The sequence below is a fragment of the Coregonus clupeaformis genome, chromosome 5 (genome assembly GCF_020615455.1).
Source record: "Coregonus clupeaformis isolate EN_2021a chromosome 5, ASM2061545v1, whole genome shotgun sequence".
Taxonomy (NCBI): domain Eukaryota; kingdom Metazoa; phylum Chordata; class Actinopteri; order Salmoniformes; family Salmonidae; genus Coregonus; species Coregonus clupeaformis.
In genome coordinates, this window is record NC_059196.1 from 7,760,978 (window position 1) to 7,775,819 (window position 14,842).

The 14,842-nt window shown below is 44.4% G+C and overlaps 1 protein-coding gene across 9 annotated transcripts in view; it reads right to left on the bottom strand.

Moving 5' to 3' along the window:
* The window catches only part of LOC121561264 (dedicator of cytokinesis protein 10-like), a 179,543-nt gene that overhangs the window by 28,825 nt on the left and 135,876 nt on the right, over positions 1–14,842 (bottom strand). For 8 of the 9 annotated variants that reach the window (XM_045212206.1, XM_045212198.1, XM_045212231.1 and 5 more), the window contains exons 38-44: positions 10,201–10,248; positions 4,150–4,254; positions 2,582–2,691; positions 2,211–2,326; positions 1,336–1,473; positions 891–1,073; positions 509–619 (exon numbers count right to left, since the gene is read on the bottom strand). In XM_045212206.1, coding sequence (XP_045068141.1) covers positions 509–619; positions 891–1,073; positions 1,336–1,473; positions 2,211–2,326; positions 2,582–2,691; positions 4,150–4,254; positions 10,201–10,248 — 811 coding nt within the window. The remainder of the gene's footprint in view (positions 1–508; positions 620–890; positions 1,074–1,335; positions 1,474–2,210; positions 2,327–2,581; positions 2,692–4,149; positions 4,255–10,200; positions 10,249–14,842) is intronic. The other variant, XM_045212238.1, reaches the window with a different exon arrangement.

Here is a 14,842-nt window from a genome sequence, read left to right on the forward strand (position 1 = left end):
TTATATTTCAATTTTTTCTCTTTGCATTGTTGGGAAGGGCCTGTAAGTAAGCATTTCACTGTTAGTCTACACCTGTTGTTTTACGAAGCATGTGATAAATAACATTCGATTTTGGGCAATTCTAAAACATTTACCATGGGGCGGAGAGAAATGTTTCCAGTTTTTAATATGATATCTGAGTGAGACTGACTACTAACTAGACCTTGGTTACTACAAGTTTAGATAGCTGGCCACTAGACTAACTTACCAATCCAAAAATGTTTTGCTGACATGGCCTAATTGATTGACTATTAGTGACTGACATTACAAGAGAAAAACTGTTGATGCACAACCAAATTTAGAAATTGCACCTTGTGTTTTCTAATATTCTACCTCGCAACAGTAAGTTGAGATCCTGACTGTGTTCCCCCGCCAGTTGCCCATCCCTGATTTATACTGTAGTGGATTATAAAGGGAATAGGGTGCCATTTGGGACGCCGAAATTTCTCAGTCCAGTCCCTGTTCTCACCTTGAGAGGAGCATCTCCATTGGCAAAGTTATTGATGATGGCCAGAGACTGTTGGAAGCGTGAGCCCCCGATGCCAGCATCCGCTATCAGCTGACTCACTGCCTTGATCAGCTGGAGGGATGGAGGAGAGAACGGGAAACAGTGTGGTGATGATCACAACCGCTCTGAAACAGTGTGGCGATCTGTGTGTGTGTGTGGTCTCTGATCGGCTGCTAAACTGTCTGTTTCAGAGGTAAACAAAGCCATTGATATATTGTGGCCTTTCTCTATCCAGGCCCTGTGTTCACCGAACAAAAGAGTGAAAATAAAGAAATCTCTGGCACACACACACACCTTTTCCCACCCACCCAGACATACCCACCCCGCACCTCCACTGACTGACCTGTAGGTGGGAGCGGACGATGGACTTTCCCTTGGTGAACTCAAAGTTTTTCCTCATGAAGAAGTAGAGGAGTGCGGAGGCCTCAGTCTGGGTGGAGCTGGAGCGGTGGTTACAGCACTTCAGGATCTCGTAGCACAGGCAGCCACACAGGTCCGCTTTACCCTGGAAGAACGCAGAGGGGAACTAGAGAGAGAGGGGGGGGGCGTAAGAAGGGAGAAAGAGAGGGGAGGTAAGGAAGGAGATAGAGAGAAGAGATGTGGGGGTAAGGAGGAAGAGCGAGAGAGAGTAGGGAGGGGGAGAAAGGAAGAGAGAGAGAGTTTGCATTAGTAATGTACTATGAAATCATTCTGTGTCCATGAAGTCAGTTAGTGTGTGCGTGTGTGTGTGCACACATGTATGCTTGCATACGTGTATGTGTGTGAGAGCTATCAGCTAGTGCACAGACCTTCTGTATGAAGAGGCGCAGGGCAGCGAAGACGTGTCTCAGGGTGCTGGTGGACTGATTGATCTGGAAGAACAGGAGGTAGGTGTCGAACACCTTCTTCATCAGCAGGTTCTGACCCTCGTCCTGCAGTAACTGTTTCTGTGGGAGAGAAAGAACAACAATCAACATATGTTCTTCCCAAATGGCACCCTATTCTTAATCTCGTCCACCAGCCGGTACCAATTGAGTCTGGGAATAAGGGTACCCTATTCCATCTTTAGTGCACTATTTTTGACCTGGGCCTATAAGGCTCTTGTCAAAAGCAGTGCACTATATAGAGAAAATGGTGCCATTTGGGACACAGACATAAATGGGTACGGTCAAAACACAGACAAAACGGCATGTCTGGGTTGCTTTACAGAGTATAGCAATTGAAGGATTTGAGGGACAGCCAACTTGAGGATTGAGGAGTGCACAGCAACCTACAAGAACAACAGAAGATAAAAATCCCTAGCTTGGAATACAAACGGAATATCTCAGATTCAGTGAAGTGAAACAATAGTGAATAGTGAAACAGAGCGATATTTAATGTGGATTCCTGGCGAGAAAGTCACTGTAGTTCTTAGTAATAACCACAAGATGGCAGTGGCGTATTAAAATAGGCTCTCATGAATGACAGGTCTAGAATTGCAAAATTCTAGGAATTTCCCCCACAATGCCCAGGTTTTCCAGAAATCCCAGATTGCGTGTTTATTCCCTCGTGATTCCAGGAATCTTCCAACTGGGATTTCTGGAAAACCTGGGAATTTTGGGAAAGTTGCACAACCGTAGCAGGTCTGTAGGTTGTAGAGATCGGTGTTTGACCATTCAGACAGTGGTCAGTGTTGTTGTCTGACCTTGTGGTGATGGACAAAGAGGCCCAGGACATCCAGTACGATGAGGGCCACCTCGGTGGACAGATTGGCCTCGATGTCCGTCGGGCTCAGGTGGTCACCCTCTGGGATGTTCCCATCTGAGGGAAGGACAGGAAAGGGTCAATGGTACAGAAGCACACCTAACAAAAGACAACACTGGAGACATAATTGTAATAGCTAAGTAATATTACTTAGCACTGTTGATGGTTAGTAAGAGGAAAAAAGCCATTGGACAACAAAAGCTAACTAACTAACGGAACATGTGAACTATGTGAACTAAACAGTTTTGAAATGGGACCGGGGTGGCAGTGCCCAGCAGTGTTGTTAGGCGGGTGTACTCAGGGGGGCATTACCAGTCTCCATCATCTGCAGCAGCTTGGGGTTGGTCAGGGCGTTCTTGGCCCGGATGATGGGCATAGTCTGGGAGCGGGCGTGCCGATGGCCATCCTGTCCTGACAGCATCCTGGTGACCAGACGGTCAGGGGTTAAAGGTGAGAGGGTCAACACATAACTTTCAACCTCACAAGTCTGGGTGGTGTTCAGCAGGGACGAATCAGGTGAAAACGTTTTGAAACAAAGGAGATCCTCTGTGAACTTGTCCAATAAGAACGCTCATTTTACCCGTTTCATAATGTTTCGCATTTCGTGAACACGACACCCGATATATTCACTCCGCCTTGAAAACAGCCTGTAATTCTGCACTGCGGCCCAATCCCAAATGGACCCCTAGACCCTATGCCCTATGCACTTGTGGAGATCTGAGAGGATGTGATTGGTATAAGCAATATGGTGAAATCTCCAATTAACCTTGGAGGAGCATTTATTGACTGCACATGTCAAATCCTATCAGATCTCCACAAGTGCATAGGTTCCAATGTGACCACGTAGTTAAACGGGATTGCTGTTAAGACAGGCTATCTATTTTTAAAGGGGGAGGATATGCAGACAAAGGACTAGCCAATTACACCACGCCAAACGTATGGTAGACACTGAGGGGCATGCTGGGAAAACAGAGTGTCCGCCACACTATGTCACATGACACACTCACAATGTCCACCATGGATGGTCACGTGTTCAGGACCATGAAGACGACACTGATGAGCAGGAATGATGAACTAAACTCATAACAGGACAAATGGTGTACACAAACTCAGATGGTTTAAGCCCTACTTATAGTTTCCTGGACTAAAAATATTTAGTTTACTGGACGAAAAATGTATAGTTTACTGGACAAAAAAATTATAGTTTACTGGACTAAAAATGTATAGTTTACTGGACAAAAAATGTATAGCTTACTGGACAAAAGTTCTAAATAAAGTGGAACAGAATAGCTCCTTTCTGCCTCTATCACTCAACTCCATGTTAAAGACACCTAGCTATTGTTACATACGGTGCCTATAGAAAGTCTACACCCCTTTAAACCTTTTCACATTTTGTTGTGTTACAAAGTGAGATTAAAATGGGTTTAATTGTAATTTTTTTGTCAACGATCTACACACATTTTAAAATAAAGCTGTAACGTAACAAAATGTGGAAAAAGTTAAGGGGTCTGAATACTCTCCGAATGCACTGTATTATTATTACCCTTTTCACTATTGTGCCAACCTGAAATATTTTATTTTCACAGTGTCCTTTCCAGCACGGTTCCAGCAACTATAGTGGATGCGTAACCAGGCCAGCAGAGTACAGCTCGGCTCAGCTCAGTAGTGTGAAAAGGGTACGTATGGGTGTAAATTCGTGTCGGACGCTGTGTGGAGCGCCGAGGTGAAGTTTCCCCTAGGTACAGATCTAGGATCAGCTTCCCCTCCCCAATCCTAACCTTAACGATTAGTGGGGTAAATGCTAAACTGATCCAAGATCTGGGTGTAGGGAAAACTTCGTCCCTGTGTGGAGGGACCCTAGGTAGCGACTGTGTGTTTACCATTGAGGGAGCAGGCCTGAGGAGGACTGGGAGGAATGGTTAGAGCCCTTCAGGGTGCCATTGTTCTGGGTGGCCTGGGCCAGCTTTACTGCGGCCGCTAGCTTCCTGTTCACAAGCCAATGACACCAGCGTTAAGTCACACCACCATCGCCATCATCATCATACTCTTCCTCCTCGTTGTTGAATTGAACATCACAACCCGTATTTATCAAGCGTCTCAGGGTAGGAGTGCTGATCTGGGATCAGTTTAGCCTTTTAGATCATAATGAATCAGATTATTATGGACAGGGTGGGTCCTGATCCTAGAAACGCTTGATACATATGGGCTCAGGTGGGCTAAAGCCATCAAGCCAAGCAGAAAGAGGATGGGGTCATTTCAGTATGGCACGCTGCCACAGCGAAGTAGCGGAGTTAGTGGCGTTAGATAGAGAAACAAATATATTTTTCCAATGTTAGGTTGAGGTTGCCGTTAGGTTGGAAGTATTTTAACGGCTATAGATAGCATTAGTTGGAAGCAAGGGTCAGAGAGCTTTAGTAAATGCAACCTAGTTTGCTTGTTGCTAATACAGTAGTTAGTGTATGTGGTGACAGAGATTAACATGTGAATTGGGCCTAACCAGACCAGCTATCTCAATTAGCAGATTTCTTAGTGGCCAGGTCACTGATGCTACTAGGGCCAGTAAACACAGAGAATCTAGAGCAGCGGATGGAGGGACGATGGAGGAAGAGGGATGGAGAGGAGGATGGTCATCATGCTACATGAATGCTACATGATCATTAGCTTACATATGACAACAGCAAAAGCCATGCAGTAGCTACACACACATACACACAAAAATATCACAGCAAAAGTTTTAGGGTTAAACAGTAAGAAATCAGTCTTGGTTGCACCACATTCATCACACATGTAGTGTGGCCATCAATAAATGTGCAGTCACATAGACCAGCCATTAACACATCAATACATCGAGCGTAGAGGAGACAACGCACAGGGAGAGGCAAGAGCAAGGTCAACAAACAAACACACACGCACACACACCAGTGTAATCAGTGTGTTAACATGTAATATCAGTGTTTACGAGTGTGTTTCATGTATTATCAATGTTACAGATACGCTGACAAGTGTAATAGGAAACAGCCTTTTAGTGGATGCGTCCAAATGGCACTCTATTCCCTTTGTCAAATCAAATCAAACTTTATTGGTTGCGTACACAGATCTGCAGGTGTTATAGCAGATGCAGCGAAATGCTTATGTTTCCAGCTCCAACAGTGCAGTAGAATGTCTCGCAAATACAATACAAATACACAAATAATTAAATTAATCTAAACAAGAAATCAAGAAATAGCAGAACTGGTTAAATTAACAATCCAGGGGTAGATATATTAGAGTGAGCCTGTGTCAGAATCTAGAATATAAATACATGATGTGTATACAGTATATCATTTGGAAAGAAAATGGTATGTACAGTAGTAGGTATATTAGGATGAGCTATGCCGAGAATACACTATATACATATAGAATGAGTAAACAACAGTATATAAACAGAATATGAGGTGGTCAGCATTCAATGACTCTATATACATGTGGCATTAGTATCAAGGTGCAGGGCAGAGTACCGGGCAGGTAGATGGCTAGTGATGGCTGTTCAACAGTCTGATAGAAGCTGTTTTTCAGTCTCTCGGTTCCGGCTTTAATGCACCTGTACCGTCTTGGTCTGCCAGAAGGTAGCAGAGTGAACAGACCCTGGCTCGGGTTGCTGAGGTCTGTCGTGATGTGATTTTCATTAATATGATGACTCTTATTGATCAAATCAACAAACTATGTTTAATTGTTACTCAATTAAATTAATCATGTAACAATTAACTCATTAGGATTTGGGGCACCACGGAAGAAGTTGTTTATAGAGTTACCATCTCCCGAATTAAACTCTAAAAGGTCTTTACCTATCAATATGTATAAAACAGTCAACGTATTAATCATTACCTCTTATCAGTCTCATTCTGAAAGGTCGTAGACTTCTTGGATCTGCACGAACCCCGGCTTTACTTATGATTCAGCACTACACAAATTGGCTTAATTATATATTTACTAGCTAACTAAATAATAACACAGAATAACATACACACTTAATACATGAGAAAAAGTCCCTAGCGGACTAACAACAACATGACTGCTTGGTTACCAAAAGAGGGAGGGGTAAAGAGAGAGAGAGAGGGAAAGAGAGACAAAGAGAAAGAGACACTTATCATTGATACATTTGGAAACTACCTTCAAAGTAATCATAATACTTTGCTCACGAACCACCGCCTGTTTGGAGTAAGAAATCATGAATGTATTTACGTGTGGATGCCTTTGTTCGTCATCTATCTCTGGTGAAACCAAGCCTTTTCGGTGGTGTCATGTGTCTGTGTAAGGCTCTGGTTGTCCACCAGAGGTCACAATGTCCTTCTTCTTAGTTGTCTTGGTTTGGAGTGGAGTCTTTCTTCAGAGCAGCTACTTAGCTGTCCCAGTGATTGTTTGAGAGGGGATTTACTTATTTCCACCTCGTGTGGTTAGTCAGAGTTTGAACCACTTTACACGCACAGCTGCAGTCTGGCAATGTTCAGGTCTAGTCTGGGAGTTAGTCTTCTTCACCTCATGTTGAGGTTCAACGTTCCAACCATTTTCAGACGTGTAGCGACCGCCTCACGTCTTTCTGGTCTGATGTTAATTTAGTTACCAAGGCTTTTTATGCACTCTGGTTAAAAGGGGCGTTCCATCATGCTGACACGATCTCTGAGCTCACTCGGGGCGTGGCTACTTACTGGTGCAAAGCATCATCAAACACTATGATCTCGTTAGAAAACTAAAATCACATTCCTATCTCAACAAACATACTCTCATAATTTTCCATATTATACACACAACGTATTGGATGAAAACTTTACAAATAAAGTGTGTATACTTTTCAAGTTATAGTATTTTCTTGATACCATTCTTAATGACATCACAAAATAATAAACAATATGACATGATTATTCTTTAGATCCCCACTGACCATTCCCCACATTCTGATGTTAGAAATATTGTTCCAGTGTTGACTTTTTGGACGTTAGAGTTTTGGCGGCAAAAATATTCTGGAGACAAAGGGACATTCCAATCACCAATACTGGAGGTGTAGAAAGAGATTCCCCTCCTGCCTAATTTACGAACAGGTGTGAGGTGTCAAAACCGGCCCAGTCCCCCCCTCCCCTCTTCTGTGGGTGAGAGAGGGTCTGGTTATTGTCATCCATTGCCAAGCTGATCTGAGGCCTTAGATCCTCACACAGGACAGTCATGACAGGTCCTTGATGATATTCTTGGCCTTCCTTTAACACCGGTGATACGTTGGGCTGACCGCACCACCCTCTGGAGAGCCATGCGGTTGAGGGCGGTGCAGTTGCCCTAAGAGGCGGTGATACAACCCGACATAATCCTCTCAATGGTGCATCTGTAGAAGTGCATGAGGGACTTAAGGGCCATGCTGAATTTCTTCAGCCACCTGAGGTTGTAGAGGCACTGTTGCGCCTTTTTCACCACGGTGTCGGTATGGTGGGACCATTTCAGGTCCTCGGTGATGTGCATGCCATGGAACTTAAAGCTTTTTACCCTCTCCACTGCGGCCCCGTCGAGTGGATGGGGGCATGCTCCCTCTGCTGTCTCCTGTAGTCCATGATCAGCTCCTTTGTTTTTTCATTGAGGGTTAGGTTATTATCATGGCACCACTCCACCAGGGCTCTAACCACCTCCCTGTAGTCTCGTTGTTGTTTGGTAATCAGGCCTAACACTGTCGTGTCGGCAGCCAACTTGATGATTGTGTTGGAGTCGTGCATAGCCACACAGTCATGGGTGAATATGCAGTACAGGAGGGGGCTGAGCACACACCTCGGGGGGTGTTGAGGATCAGTGTGGCGGAGGTGTTGTTGCCTACCCTCACCATCTGGGGTCGGTCCGTTAGGAAGTCTAGGACCCAGTTGCACAGGGAGGAGTTCAGGCCCAGGGCCCTGAGCATTGTGACAAGCTTGGAGGGTACTATGGTGTTGAAAGCAGAGCTGTAGTCGATGAACAGCACTCTCACATAGGTATTCCTCTTGTCCAGGTGGGATAGGGCGGTGTGCCCTACTACTTTTGCCCTACTACTACCCATAGGGGTAGTATATCCTGGTCAAAGGTAGTGCACTATAAAGGGAATAGGACCAGGGGCCATAGGGCTCTGGTCCAAAGTAGTGCACTATAAAGAGAATAGGGTGCTATTTGGGACACAACCAGTGTTACAGGTGTGTTGTCTCCTGAGTGGCGCAGTTGTCTAAGGCACTGCATCGCAGTGCTAACTGTGCCACTAGAGATCCAGCGTCGTCCAGGGTAGGGGAGGGAATGGCCGGCAGGGATGTAGCTCAGTTGATAGAGCATGGCGTTTGTAACGCCAGGGTTGTGGGTTCGATTCCCACGGGGGGCCAGTATAAAAAAAATATGTATTCACTAACTGTAAGTCGCTCTGGATAAGAGCGTCTGCTAAATGACTAAAATGTAAAATGTTGTGTGTTGATGTATGCTCCTGCTAGGCTGTATCCATTCAACAGAGAGATGTGCTGGATGAGGTAAGAAGAGGGAAATAAAAACCAATGAGGCGCAATTGAAACAGAATAAATTATAGGAATGTCTCGGCGAAACCTTCAAACAGCGCTGTGGATGCACGAGGCATACTTCAAAAAAGAGTTCAGACAGACATCAAAGGCTTGGCCCCTCAGAGAAGGAGAGAGAGAGAGAAAGAGAGAGAGAGCCTATTCAAATCCCCCAGCAGCCTCTCTGATTAAGGTTGCATGTTACTTATCAGCCCCAGACAATGTCCGTGACCCAAATGGCACCCTGTTCCCTTTATAGTGCACTTACGGACTCTGGTCAAAAGTAGTGCACTATATAGGGAATAGGGTGCCATTTGGGACACACACAAGTCTCCCAGCCCCTTCGTCTTTATTCTACTAATGCCTGACATAGTTAAACAAACCACATTAGCAGCCTTTTGTTGGCTCTGACAAAAAGAGAACAAGAAGAAAAAATAAACATCTTCTTCTTCTAATAAGGACTAATTAAATTAGCAGAGAGGAATCAAAATCCAGGCGAAGAGAAAAAGTCTGGCTGGGAAAGCCTATGGCTCTGCTCCAGGATCCACGGACACACACGAACACACAAAGTGTACACCAATAACTATATCACACTGGTTTGAGCTCACTAGAGTATATCCAGGTGATCAGGCTCTTCACCACACACACCAACAAACAGACAGACACACCAAACAGACAGACCAAACAGACAGATACACACACCATTCCTAAACCCCCCCACCCCCAACTACCATGCTCTTGCCAACCACGATAGTGAGAAACGTCCCAGTACGCCCACCTCGTTGTCAACATCTCTGTGTGTCTGCCATTAATCATATTCCCCCCTTTCTCTCCGCCCTCTCTCTCTCTCCCTCTATCGACTGCAGCCAGCAGCAGGAGACGCAGACACAGGCAAGCAAACACACACACACACACACACACACACACACACACACACACAGCAGCAGCAGCTGGGGCTGGGGAGACAGTCAGTTGGCCCAACCCTGGACCCTGGGAGCAGCCTGAGTGTGTGCATACGCATACAGTACACAAATTACGTTTGTTAGTTTGTGAGTGACCGACGGTTGCGTGCGCATACATTATGAACATTAAGTGTGTATGTGACTGTGTCACTTCGGGGGAGGGTAGTTTAATGTGTGTGTGGTTGAATTTGTGTGTGTGTGTGTGTGTGTGTGTGTGTGTGTATCTGGCTGTTGAGCAAACATTACATTTCACACAATCTGACACAAGGTTCTGTTGCATGTCTTTCATTGGTAAAACCAATGAACACACACACGCACGCACCCATACACACACGCACATACGTGCGCACGCACGCACACACACACACACACAACCTCTAAGTGGGAGAAGAAGAACAGTAGCAGGTACATAGTATCAGCTAAAAGCCTGTGGAAGGCTGACACTTACCTGGCTATGTGGCGCTTCCCCAGGAATCTGAAGTGCTGGAGACACAGCCTGCATAGAGGAAGAGGAGAGAGAGTGTGTATCAGGGTGTGTGTGTTGAGTATAAGTTTGCAAGTGTTTGTGTGCATGTGGGTATGTGTTGTGCGTGCTGTCACGATGCATGTCTGTGTTTGTGCAGTCACGATGAGTGTGTGTGTGTGTCTGTGTATGTATGTGTGTGTATGTGTATGTATGTGTGTGTATGTGTGTGTGTGTGTGTATGTGTGTGTACACTACCGGTCAAAAGTTTTAGAACACCTACTCATTCAAGGATTTTTCTTTATGTGTACTATTTTCTACATTGTAGAGTAATAGTGAAGACATCAAAACGATGAAATAACACATATGGAATAATGTAGTAACCAAAAAAGTGTTAAACAAATCAAAATATATTTTATATTTGAGATTCTTCAAATAGACACTTAGCCTCGATGACAGCTTTGCACACTCTTGGCATTCTCTCAACCAGCTTCATGAGGTAGTCACCTGGAATGCATTTAAATTAACAAGTGTGCCTTGTTAAAAGTTAATTTGTGGAATTTATTTCCTTCTTAATGCGTTTGAGCCAATCAGTTGTGTTGTGACAAGGTAGGGGTGGTATACAGAAGATAGCCCTATTTGGTAAAAGACCAAGTCCATATTATGGCAAGAACAGCTCAAGTAAGCAAAGAGAAACGACAGTCCATTTTTACTTTAAGACATGAAGGTAAGTCAATACGGAACATTTCAAGAAGTGCAGTCGCAAAAACCGTCAAGCGCTATGATGAAACTGGCTCTCATGAGGACCGCCACAGGAATGGAAGACCCAGAGTTACCTCTGCTGCAGAGGATAAGTTCATTAGAGTTACCAGCCTCAGAAATTGCAGCCCAAATAAATGCTTCACAGAGTTCAAGTAACAGACACATCTCAACATCAACTGTTCAGAGTCCAAATTTGAGATTTTTGGTTCCAACCGCTGTGTCTTTGTGAGACGCGGTGTAGGTGAACGGATGATCTCTGCATGTGTATTTCTCACCGTAAAGCATGGAGGAGGTGTTATGGTGTGGGGGTGCTTTGCTGGTGACACTGTCTGTGATGTATTTAGAATTCAAGGCACACTTAACCAGCATGGCTACCACAGCATTCTGCAGCGATACGCCATCCCATCTGGTTTGGGCTTAGTGGGACTATCATCATTTGTTTTTCAACAGGACAATGACCCAACACACCTCCAGGCTGTGTAAGGGCTATTTTACCAAGAAGGAGAGTGATGGAGTGCTGCATCAGATGACCGCAGATTGAAGGAAAAGCAGCCAACAAGAGCTCAGCATATGTGGGAACTCCTTCAAGACTTTGTGTCTTGGAGCTGTGTGTTATAATAAGAGAAGCTCCAGCAGAGACAGGAAACAGTGAATTTACTGCAGACCTGAGCGGATGCTAGGTGAGAAAAGTTGGAGCCTATCTCTCTCTCTCTCATCAGTTTCACAGCCCCTCGCTCTCTCTTTCTTTCTCTCCCTCTCTCTCTTTTATCGGTCTCATCCGTTCCCCTCTGCCAAGTCTCCCACCATTCCATTCCTCCTCTGTCTCTCTCCGCTATGCACACCTTCCTCCCTCCCTCCATGTAATGAGAGAACAAAGTCATTAGCGCTGGAAAGTTCAACTAGGCCTACTTACGTAAGTCAGGGTTAGATTCAATCCGGACTACGGAGGATCCGCATTATAGCGCAGTTTACTTTTAAAGGCAATGTTTCAGCATTCGCAGAGACCACACTCACGGTCAGCTCAATCGGAAATTACCTTAAAATGTCAATCGTACTATAACGCAGATCTTCCGTGGTCCGGATTGAATCTAAGACTACTAGTTCAATTTACTGTCACATACACTGGATAGGTGTAGTGAAATGTGTTGTTTTACAGGGTCAGCCATAGTAGTACGGCGCCCCTGAAGCAAATTAGGGTCAAGTGCCTTGCTTTCGGTTACTGGCCCAACGCTCTAACCGCTAGGCTGTCCTAAAACAGCCAGTCCCAATTTACTCCCCTCCCCGTTGGGCCTACAAGTATACGATAGAACCTGTTTGATCTACCGCTTCCCACTCCATTCAGGTGTGCAATGATTGACTTCTTTCAATATGACTTTGCAGGTTTTCGTCCCTGTGTCACTGCGAAGACGAAGGCCTAAAAGCAGCGGATGGCCGTGGTGTGTTAGCAATAAACTGCTGGGTGTCAACAACAGTTGCTTTTTACACCGCTTCATCATGTAGAACCTTCTGGAAATTAACAGAAAAATGGTGGCAGATATTCTGTTCAGGACAGCAGAGACGATAGGACAGCAACCATTCTTCTTCACGGTGTGTTTGAGCTCTAAAGAAACAGATGCCAACTATGATCTTAGATGGTATTCTGGCAATGCTGGAGTCTGGTCTAGTGGTAGCGCTGCCGTCCCCAGACCACACGTGGAGCCACCAACTGCACCCATTGCCTAAATTGTGGGAGGCACCATTCCCAACCAACCACTAAGGTGTTTTTGCTTGAGCCACGTAAACGTGAATGAAACAGGAACCAACTTTATGTGAGGGAAATACACTCGATTATAGTAAAGTAGACAAGAGTTTCACAACCTTGCACCCACACACACAATGTTATCAAGAGAGTTATCAAGATGTTATCAAGATGCACAATGTTATCAAGGAATATTTTTACTATTCACTGATGTTTCTCACTGATTTCTTACTCTTGCACTAAACAAGAAGCTGACAGTAATTTGCTCATCCTGTCAGTAGTGAGATTATTGCTTTATTTATTATTTGGCTTTGCAATGTTCTATTTAAATCAATCAATTAATCTTACTCTCATGAAAAACTCAACTGACCATCATTTCCCCATCCTTTCCCTAGTCATGAGTGTGGCCTTTTCTGTTGCTACGGAACAGCAAGGTACCTATGAGCCAAACAACATTGCTACACCAATAAAGTACACTAAGATCTACGCTAACACTGGCAATGGCTACAACCCTACAATACACTAAACAAAAATATAAACGCAACATGTAAATTGTTGGTCCCACGTTTCATGAGCTGAAAAAATAAAATCCCTGAAATTGTCCATGAACACAAAAAGCTTATTTCTCTCTGATTTTGTGCACAAATTTGTTTACATCCCTGTTAGTGAGCATTTCTCCTTTGCCAAGATAATCCATCCACCTGACAGGTGTGGCATATCAAGAAGATGATTAAACAGCATGACCATTACAGAGGTGCACCTTGTGCTGGGGACAATAAAAGGCCACTTTAAAATGTGCAGTTTTGTCACACAACACAATGCCACAGATGTCTCAAGTTTTGAGGGAGTGTGCAATTGGCATGCTGACTACAGGAATGTCCACCAGAGCTGTTACCAGAGAATTGAATGTTAATTTCTCTACCATAAGCTGCCTCCAACGTCATTTTAGAGAATTTGACAGTACGTCCAACCGGCCTCACAACCGCAGACCACGTGTAACCAAACCAGCCCAGGACCTCCACATCCGGCTGATTCACCTGCAGGATCGTCTGAGGGGGAGTGGGGGGATGCTGAGGAGTATTTATGTCTGTAATAAAGCCCTTTTGTGGGGAAAAACTCATTCTGATTGGCTGGGCCTGGCTCCCCAATGGGTGGGCCTGGCTGCCAAGTGGGTGGGCCTATGCCCTCCAAGGACCACCCATGGCTGCACTCCTGCCCAGTCATGTGAAATCCAAAGATTAGGGCCTAATGAATTTATTTCAACTGACTGATTTTTTTATATGACCTGTAACTCAGTAAAATATTTGAAATTGTTGCATGTTGCGTTTATATTTTTGTTCAGTATACATCTGTGTGTTTGTGCGGTATGGTCAAGGCTTCTTCACAACCAAGGTCAAAGGAATGTTACACAATGTACAACAACGACAACGGTGTCAAGGAGAGCTCTGTTGTTTTAGTGAGGAATGGTGAATTTCTGAATAATGTGTGGGGGAAACGGGGGAACAGTGTCAGAAACGCAGCCATAGTTCCACTGAAGGTGGGAGAAATTGCTTATGTCCAGCTCAGTGGCAGGGTGGTCTTCAAAAACAACTTAAATCACTACAACACCGTCAGCAGGTTCCTGTTCTTCAGCATGTGATTGGCCTACAGTACAAGTATACAGTGCGATACATTTGAATTGATTGACAAGACCGTTCATTTGGCCATACAGAACAATTTTGAAAATGAATACATCACAACTGTATAGAAGTGAAACAAAAACAAAAAATACATGACAAATGTGATTCTTTTTGTTAAGCCAGTGTTTTTATCGGGTGTGGTGTTGTATAATCAAACTACGATCACACACTTAATCTTTAGAGAATGTAAGCTTTTCTATTTCACCAAGGGGGGGATCCTTTAGTAGGTTTCTGCTGGTCATCAAGCAATAATATTGGAGACACCAGCACCAATACCCAACCCCCTTAAAGGCCCCTTTCTCTTTTTTGGGGTAAAGTGTAAGTCGGTGGAACAATTCTCATTCCTTACAATGGGCTAAAATATAGGGGAATTAGTGTGCTTGAGTCTGCAAGAACACTCGTATTATTCTCCATATTCTTCTACTATTCAACTTCTTCCAAGTTTTGC